The 9,850-nt window shown below is 46.6% G+C and overlaps 1 protein-coding gene across 1 annotated transcript in view; it reads left to right on the top strand.

The window, feature by feature from the left end:
• Positions 1 to 448: 448 nt before the first annotated feature.
• NRG3 (neuregulin 3) overlaps positions 449 to 9,850 on the top strand; it is a 377,348-nt gene continuing 367,946 nt past the window's right edge. The window contains exon 1 of the mRNA XM_052677569.1: positions 449 to 1,139. Coding sequence (XP_052533529.1) covers positions 449 to 1,139 — 691 coding nt within the window. The remainder of the gene's footprint in view (positions 1,140 to 9,850) is intronic.

The raw sequence follows: 9,850 nt of genomic DNA, 5'->3' as shown, positions 1-9,850 counted from the left end.
GGAGAAGGAGGAGAGGCGAGAAGGAGCGTGGATGTGAAGGAATGTGCCCTCCCGCAGCCGGATCCGCGCGCTTGGGATAAAAAATCGTAATAATCGAGGAGGCTGATCGCCGCGACTTATTGCACGGAGGGAAAAAAAAGAAAAGGATAAAGGAGAGCAAAGCCTAGGAGTGACGGGAGAAGAAGGAGAGCGCCTTGGCTGACGCGGGCGGCGCAAGAGGAGGGCGCCCGGCGCGGCCGTCCCGCTGACTCCGCGGCCGCGGGAGGTGCGCGGGGCGGCGCGGGGGTCGCCTCGCCTCGCCTCGCTATGCCGGCGGCGTGACCGAGCGCCGCGCGCCTCTCCGCCCCGCGCCGCTCCGCTCCCCTCCGCCCACCTCCGCCGCATGCCGCCGGCATCCGCGGCGCGCTGATGCCCCGGGGCCGCGGCGGCGCTGCGGACGGCCCCTAGGATGAGCGAGGGGGCTGCCGGCGCCGCGGCGCCCGGGGCGGCGGAGGCGGCGGCGGGGGGCCCGGGCGGGGATGGGGCCGGGGGGCCGCCGCGAGAGCTGCGCTGCAGCGACTGCATCGTCTGGAACCGGCAGCAGACGTGGCTGTGCGTGGTGCCCCTCTTCATAGGCTTCATCGGCCTGGGGCTCAGCCTCATGCTGCTCAAGTGGATCGTTGTGGGGTCCGTGAAGGAGTACGTCCCCACCGAGCTGATGGACGCCAAGGGCGTGGGGCAGGACCCCTTCTTCCTCTCTAAGCCCACCGCCCCCCCCCGCGGCGCGGAGACCACCGCCGCCGCCACGCCGCGGCCGCCCAGCCGCGTCAGCCCCCGCCTCACCACGATGAGCCGGGCCCCCCCGAGACCCCCCGGCACCCGCGGCCCGGCGCGGGGCGGCCCCAGACCCACGGTTCCCCGGCAGCCCGCCGCGCCCCACACGGCGCCGCCCGCCAGCGGCCCCCCCGGCACTGCCGGCCGCGCCGGTCGACCGCCGCCCGCTGCCCCCAGCACCCCGCCGCTGCCCGCCTGGCCCACTGCGGCACACGCTACCTCCTCCTACAAGATCTACGTCCACGACTCGGCGCCCTCCTGGACCTTGTCTCCCTTCCAGGAATCTACCACTACTACGCCGGAGACCACCACGACCCCCAAAATCCGTAAGTGAAGCGCGCCGGTCCGCTCGGGCACACCCCTCCCGCCGGTCGGGTCATCGGCATCGGGCGCCGTCCGTCCCGGGGCTATCGCAGCTCGGGGGACGCGCGGTGCCCTGCGGGAGGCCGGGGAGCGCCAAGTTCTCCTTCCCCTGGCTGTCTCTCGGCCTGTTCCCCGCTGGTGTGGCGGGCGTCGAGGCAGGAACAGCCGTGGGAGGCGGCTGGAATTCGCTGCGGTTCATAGGAAAAGCTTTCCCTTCTAGTCTGGTGTGAGGGCGGCATTTAGGAGGTGTGGGAAGCAAGGGGACAAGTGATGGCCCGCCAGGAGGGGCAGCGACACTGCTGACAGTGAGCAATGGGAGCTCGGGGCGGGCTGCGTTTCTCTGCCGGTGCGGAGTTTCTCTGGCCGTCCAGCAGCCGGCTCACACCGAAGGAGCCCTCAGCCCCGCAGGGGTGCTGTCTCCGGCGCCGAATTGGGCTGCTGGGAGGAACCCCGCCGGCGAGTGGCACCGATGCGCTCCCGAATGCTCACAGCAGCCCAGGGCTCCCTGGCTCCAGCCAGTACTGTGCCGTCTGCAGCCTCAGCCCGTGACTGGCTATTTTTTTTTTAAGCGGAGGAGGTGGCTCGTTCCCTAGTTGCTCTTTGTGCCTGGCTCTTCCTGCACTGCGAGGCACAAACCGAAGGATTTGGGTTCGGTCCGAAATTTCGTTTGAGTTGGGTGCATCAACTTTCAGCTTCTCGTAAAGGTTATTTAGGACAAATGCAGTCCGTGCCAGAGGAACTTCTGTGTGGTGCTATTTAGTGAAATGCTCAATTGTACTGTACTAGAGTCTTCTGTGCTTTTTCAGATGCAACGTAGGAAATGAGGAGCCTGTGTTCTCCATTAACTCTTAGTTGCTTTTTCTAGCAGTGTCAGTTTGATCGCATGCACCACCTGGATTGCTTGTACAGCCAGCAGCTCCCCGTCTGCATACTAATGCATGCTTATTCCAGTAGAGGATTTGGGTAGCTGGTCATTTAAACTTAATTTTGTCCATTACATCTGTTTTGCTGATGAACCCTGGGACAGAGAGTGTATGTACAGCAAACTGATTTTGTGAATTGGCAGAATAGGGAGAAGAGTGGCAAACTGGATGTGTACGTGTGGGTGAGCGTGCAGGTGGTGGATGGCTGGGAATGATTACGAATAAAACTGCCACTAAATCAGAGCAGCAAACCAGGCAGTAACTTGCTTCCCCAGCATCTGCTACTGCAATTGAGAAAGAGCCATCTCTCACAGGTGTGGCTGAGCCTGGTTGCTCTCTAGCTGCAATCAGAGGAGCTTCAGTGGTACCAGAGGGAAAATCTCTTGTGGATCTGAGCCTTAGCTGTCTCACTGAGGTATATGGAGCTGTATAGAACACTTGGGAAAAAAAAGCAAACAAGGAAACAAAACGTGTGAAGGGAGTATGATTTGCAACCTGCGTCTCTGGTCTCAAATCCTGTGTGCAGCAGTACCTTACTGGCATTTCAAACTGCAGTGACGTGTGTGCCTGAAATGCTGCTGGGCTTCCAGCCTGGGTGGGACCTGTCAGGATTTAAAAGCTGCCTTGAGAGCTTTGCCCTTCTCCTTTTTGTGTCTCTTTGGGTCTGGAAGAGAAGTCTGCTGCAATTTTCTCCCATCTCCGTTGCCTCCTTACAAAAGGTATAGAAGGCAGTAAGATCCTTATTAATAAATTATTGTCACTGGCAGGACTCTTTTGCGTTCAGGGTGCACAAAGGAAGAAGAGAGCCTTCAAATGTTCCTGGCAGTTTTACAGTCCTGTAACTGTTCCTTGTTTCCGGGAGCCTGCTAATACCTTTTACAGCAGGGTGTTTCCCTTCATTAAGTACAGCTGGGTTATAGGATGAAATGCAAGAGGTGCAAATCCAGCAGAAATTGACCCTGTTTGGGCACATTGATAGCAGAGATTATCATTAATGGAAGATTAAATAGATTACATAAAAAAGGATTTGAATTTGTAGGGCATGTGGCATAATTTATTTATTTAAAGCCAGCTGTATTTCCCTGATACATATAAGCCTGTCTGAGGATACATGTGAAATTCTCTGAGGCTGCAGTATCTATCAGAGGGGAGAGGGACAAGTAATGTATTCATCCTGCCAGGAAGTGCTGCCATGGTGTGACCCTACAACAAGTACCTGCGTCTGCCACTGAGTTCGCATTGCCCTGACTAACAGCTCTTAGCAAGGAAGGGTATTCTTTTAAACAAGTGCATCCTCGTTTTGTAAATTCAGCTGCATGGTCCTTATGTGGCCGTTGCTCTGGTGGCTGTTGAAATGGAAGTCGTGGATCTGTTGTGTCGTGTGAATACAAATCTGACATGACAAATCTGATGCCCCAGCTTTCAAAGCAGTGCACAGCCCTGTGTGATCCGCCGGCTTGGCAAGGCACAGATGGAGGCAGGGGTTATGGGTTATTTAGCCTTTCGTGGCTTCTAAGAAAAGAAGCAGCTGTCATTATTCTTGTGGCAGTTCATTTAATTGCTTCAACGTGTTAAAATGGGCTCAAAATGTGACTTGAGGAAATGGAGAACAAATTGGGAGCTATTTCTTCAGAAAGCCGGATGATTGCCCACCTGAAGTCGATGCCGGTAAAGCCTTTTCTCTGTGTGTGTATTCAGCTGAGGAGATGTTGTGAAATCTCTCACTTTTTTGTGGGTGTGCATAATGACAATAATTCTTGGTTGTGTTTCACTCAAAGTCAAGCTATCTGTGAGCTGCTTTGCAAGTTCTCGTTGAAGATCCTTCAGGTTCTGACTAAGCAAAAGCCATTGACTCATCGGCTTTCTCTCTGTACTGTGTGCCTGCGTGTGTTTCTCATGTTCATGTACAGACTGTGGCTTTTTAGCCTCGTTTCCCAGCATTCAACATGAAAATCAATCATTGATTTAGGATAGCCTAACCCACAGATGAGCAGAATCGGCCAAGTGACTGGAACGCGCCGGTGAGGTTTTATTATTATCAAACCATTGGTTTCATTTCTATGGTGTCGTGCCCTGATTTTTTCCACTGTGCATTTTTTTCATGGTATTCTGAGTTTTTCAGTAATGTTATTATCTTTAAATTGAGATGTTGTACTTATAGGTGTGTTCAGCTGTGAAATACCCTGTGGTTTCTGTGGTGTTCCTATGACAAAAGGCTAATGCAGAGAGCTGAGGTCAGGCAGGTGGGGCTCAAGTAATGCGTTGTAACCAGGGAAAGAGATGTTACAGAAATCTTAATCAATAGATCTTGTGAAGTCCATTTGCGACCTTCTTTTGTGTCCAGACTGCAGCCTGAACACACTTTGATTTCCTGCTAAAGATTTTCTAGTCCAGTCGTTTGTCCTAGTCATATCTCTGTCTGTTTGCTATGCACGGCATGGGTTCAAGTAACAAGCATCTGGCAGCTGAACTGCTACCAGCACTGACATTTTGGTGAAAGCTGTTTGTTTTATTTTGCACTGACTCAAATATCTTTTTCACATTAAAGATGACACTTACATGGAACTGCGGGGTTTTCACCAACTGGAGGGTGTAGTGGGAGGTGCCAAACTGTAGTAAAACCAGACCTACTCTTTCCAGAGCTCTGAAGCATCCTGCCAACGAATGACAAGTATCTGTGAGCGCTTTGCGTTCTGATCGTGAGCTGTCATTGGGATCAAGGAGTGCACATGTGATGCTACAACACGTGCCTGTAGCACTGAGTGAGATTAATATGGCATAGATTAATAATCTATGAAGCATCAAAGGCCGTGGAACAAAGAAAAATGTATCGAACTGGGAACTCTGAAAGCATTTCCTTCTTGTCTTCATTCTACTTGCTTTTAGTTCCCATACCATGAGTCAGTGTACCACAGACGTGATTAGATTTGTGTTTTCCGCCTTATATACTTGTCAGCACCAAAGCTAATGCCAAGATACAAAATAATAGAGAATATACCCTAAAGCATAAGTATTTGTAATTTTATTTTTCATTTATTATGGTTATAACTTCTTTCCTCTGTTCAATTAGGTGGAATGACGTTGGGCTTAATTTCACTTTTACATTTATAATCCTCATTATAGGTGGGAACTAGCACACTTTTCATCAAGTTCATAAGGAATTTGAATGCTTATATGAAGGCTACGCTCACAGATATGTAACACACGATGATTCAGTTCAGATATATTTCCCTTTAGTTGAAGTATTTGTTGGAATAGCATGACCTGGGAGAACTTTCACAGCACTGGTATGATAAGAGGAAGGGATATGGCTGAAATGACTCCATGGTGCCTTTTAATCCCTACGAAAAATCTTTTGGGGGCTGTACAGATTCTCATTATGTTGATTTAAGCTGTGATCACTGGCAGAGGCAAAGCCTTGCATTTTATTGGGCATATTTTTTTAGCAACTATACAAGGACATTATGTGATATATTATATGTTGACAACAGAATACCATTATTAAATTAAAGTATTGATTCATTACAAAGTATTATGCTAAAGTAATGTCAGTGGTTTGTCTAAACCCACAGAAAATGGAAATTAAAAATTAAAGCGAAAGACCTGTCTCTGTCTACAGCACTATGTCTAGTGTTGCAGTGCATTTATCATCTGACTCATTGCTTTGAAGCCTTCTGCAAAGCCCAGTAAATGCAAGGATTGCTGTGGATTTGGCTTTGACTTTATCGGTAAATTCTACAGCTCATGTGGCTTTCAGGAAGTATCTACAGCATCCTGTTGTTTAACTTTGCTGATTTCTCCCATGATTTGTTTGCGAGTGCAAGAAAACATGCCTAGTGCAGTCATGTGGGGTGACCTGGTCACAAAGAGAAATAAATGCATAAAAACTTGTGTCTTTTGCATGTCTCTGAGCTTGCTGAGTTCTTTTTGAAATTTATTGTTATGGGTTGAACAAATCTGCATCTTCACTGCAGGCATGGGGAGAAAATACAAACAAGCATTTGGATGTTTACACCATCCCTGTTTTCAAGGAGGTTCTGGACCTCAAGGTTTCTGGCTTGGTCTCTGCTAAGCAAGGCAACTGCTTTGGTTCACAGAATCATAGAATCATAGAATCACCAAGGTTGGAAAAGACCTAAAAGATCATCCAGTCCAACCGTTCACCTATTCCCAATAGCTCCTACTAAACCATGTCCCTCAACACAACATCCAGCCTTTCCTTGAACACCCCCAGGCTCGGTGACTCCACCACCTCCCTGGGCAGTCCGTTCCAGTGCCTGACCACCCTTTCTGAAAAGTAATACTTCCTCATGTCCAGCCTGAATCTCCCCTGCCGTAGCTTGAAAAGGTTATGGTGCTTGGCCTTGCAGCATGGGTTAGAGAAGAACCTGCACAAAAGTAGAAATGTATTTGATAATTGTAAGAGGGTTCCTTGTAGATAACTGAACTGAAAGCTAAGTTGAAACACGTCTTTTTCATTTGGAAGTCTCTTTCAGGTTCTATTGTCTGGAAGGGATTTGTTGTCACTTACTATTAAGCATAGGTATTGTTTTTGCGTTACAAGATTAGACTAAATTCAGTCACATAAAGAACAAAATACTTTGGGTCATGGAGATGATGTCTTACTCTAAGGGACTTAGGATCAATGTGATGGAGTTTAAAGAGTCGTTGAGCAAGGAGATAGTGGTTTCTCATCAGCTAATTTCTGCAGCGGACCTCTCTTAAACCTGCTTTCATGCCTGCCGTTTTTTGGGTTTTTTTAGACCTTCTAAGCCGTTCTTCTGTGTGAAGTACAGCTGTAGTGGAGAAAAGTGGCTTGCTGTGGGGCTGACCCACCAGGCTTGCCAGGCTAGGGCTTTTCTGAGCAGTGCAGATGGCAGCAGGGAGAGGAAATGCATGCAGGTGAGTGAGTAGATTTAACCAGGTATTTATTTTTTTCTCAAACAAGTGTCTGCCTCCCCTTAGGTCAAGAGACATTCAAGAGAGAGGAAGTGACTAAAGCAGCCCTGAGGAGAATTCTGATAGATTCATTTGTAAATTTCAGTTTCTTTATAGCAGGAAAAACACTTAATTGAGTTAGTTGTTCCTGATGAAATTTGTTGACGTGAGGGAAAACACATTGCAAAATGCTTACTGCTGAATGTTTAGATGTTTGTTTCTGAAACTTTATCAATATGCTTTGGCTCCAAAGGTGCATGTACTCAGGTATTATTTCAAAAGATAGATGAGTAAAACCTATACAGTTCTGTCAGCATTTCATCTTTTCTATCTCCGTCTATTCTGCCCTCCAGTGCAGTGTTCTGTATTTCCAAAGCTGCGTTTCTTACATAGCATGTAAACAGGAGGATTCCGTGACTTTAATGCCTTTGCAACATATAACCCTTTTTTTTTCCTTTTTTGCACTGTGTGCCTGATGACTGATTGCTGACTGCAGGAGACAAGCTGTTAGCTTCAAAGATAACTCCCTTCATATCGTGTTTAGCAACAGATCGTCATAGAGCTTTTCAAGTCCAAAGCAATGTGTATTTTATCCATAGAGTAATTTGAAATTTGTATGTTTGCAAGAAGGAAATGTTCAGGGAAAGCTCAGGTGGAACAGAAGAGGCTCACTGTCCAGATCTTGCTGCAATAGCTCAGAATGAACTGGGTAAGAAGATAAGGGGAAATGTTGGTCTGAATTACATCAAGAAATTCCTTTTTCCAGTCCTCGTAAAAGAAGTCAATCAACTTGTACTGCCTCTTCTTTTTACTGTAGCAAATCCTGTTGATTTCTTCTTCTTTTTTTTTTTTTTTTATTTATGGCTTTGCTTTTTTTTGCTTTTTCTTTCTAAGTTAGAATGAATGCTTTAGAAATCCAAAGGGCCCTACTCTCATGTCCCATCCTTCCCCTGTTCCCAGCTTGTGCTTTATACTTATATGGAAGATGCATGTAAGTGATGTATTGACCATGTAGTAGGCCCTCTTTGTAGAAAAAGGATTTGATATTCTGATCTGCTAGAAGAGAGCTTTCAGTGAAGCATTCTGTAACTTTTCTAGCAAAAAAATTGAGGAAAGTATATCTTGATAATATTCTGGGTAGAAGATTTGCTGCATTAAGTAATTCAGTCTTTGTTTTTTATAATGAGATTATTGTATGGCCCAGTTTTGCAAACCTGGAGGCCCAATTTAGGATGTGCTGGCGATGCTTTTAGTAGACTTAAGCATGTGCAGAATTGGGGTCAATAAATGAGAACATCTGTGTGATAAAATCTGTTACTGTGTTAGATTGTATTGTCAATGCTTACAAAACATGCTGTGCACATAGATGTACATCAGTTTGAAAATGCTGCTTTTTAAAAGTCTTCAGTATTATTTAAACACACTTGTTAGAGTTGAGCTTCTGTTAATGCTTTTTCCTTTCTGTTTTTGTGTTTTCACTATAACCGTGAAGCAGTGCACCATTATGCTATGCGTTCTCTGCATGAAACATGTCCTGTAGTAAAACCTTTGTGTTCTGGGGGATTGCAGCTGGTTAGCTGTAGGCTCTCAGGAGAAATGGCAGTCGTGAATTCTTTTCATGCCACTTATAAATAACACCCTGCTCTGAATTTTATTTTATTTTTTAAATATCATTCTGGAAAACAATACTTCTTGTTTTGTGCACTATTTTCCTCTCTCTCTGCTACATCTCCAGGTAGCAATATGACAGGGATGAGTTTTTCCTGAAGCACATACGTTGTTTTCTGAAACATTAGAGATGCCACACTGCATTGTATGCGAAAAGTATTAAAAAAAAAAAAAAAAGAAAAAGTTATTATCATCATGTTTTTCATTTCATAGCATCACTACGGTTAAGTTCATGATTCTAGTTCTCAGGGACTGGGCTTTGGTTGCTGGCTGTTACCAGCTAGAGGGGCTATAGCACTGTGAAACAGCAATCCACTAAATTAGTATTAATAACAAAGCGCTGCTTTTTCAGATTTGATTATTCTCATTGATGTCAGAACTCTTAAAGCAAGCATTTTTGATAAGATTGGGATATTCTCTTGCACTGTCTGTGCTGGTCTGTTACTGCACTGACAAGGGCTTTTTTGTTACATGGTAAGCAAGTGTTGTAGAAAACATACACTCTAGCCTGCAATGCTTCTAAAGGTAAACAGGGTTTTAACAGAAACAAACTTGCACGAAGTGCGTTCAATTATACTACACTATACAATGCTCACATTTTAATTACATCTCCTGTTTGAATTGATGATAAAATCGCATTTTCAGTGGTGTGCTCCCAGTGGCTGACAGTTGTGGATGGATAGCGATAGGACAAGGGGGGGTGGTTTTAAACTGAGAAAGGGGAAGCTTAGGTTAGATATCAGGAGGAAGATTTTCACCCAGAGGGTGGTGAGGCACTGGAACAGGTTGCCCAACGAGGTTGTGGATGCCCCATCCCTGGAGGCATTCAAGGCCAGGCTGGATGTGGCTCTGGGCAGCCTGGTCTGCTGGTTGGTGATCCTGCATAGCAGGGAGTTGGAACCAGATGTTCATTGTGGTCCTTTTCAACCCAGGCCATTCTGTGATTGTAGTCATCCCACCTGCTCAAGGTTGAGCAATGCTGCTAAATACTAAGAAACCAAAACCTATTGTAGAGACTCAGTTTTTTCCCCGTGTGTTACAGTACAAGTGGTGAGAGGGCTATCATCAAAGTTGTACCAGGCTATTCCAGAGGTTGTGACTTGGGAGCTGGTTTATTAATACTTTGAAAAAATCTATTGATCGTC

Source organism: Tympanuchus pallidicinctus, unplaced genomic scaffold (genome assembly GCF_026119805.1).
Source record: "Tympanuchus pallidicinctus isolate F22 unplaced genomic scaffold, pur_lepc_1.0 scaffold16, whole genome shotgun sequence".
In the NCBI taxonomy this organism is placed as follows: domain Eukaryota; kingdom Metazoa; phylum Chordata; class Aves; order Galliformes; family Phasianidae; genus Tympanuchus; species Tympanuchus pallidicinctus.
The sequence above is the reverse complement of the archived record's forward strand: the minus strand, read 5'-3'. Positions and strand labels throughout refer to the sequence as shown.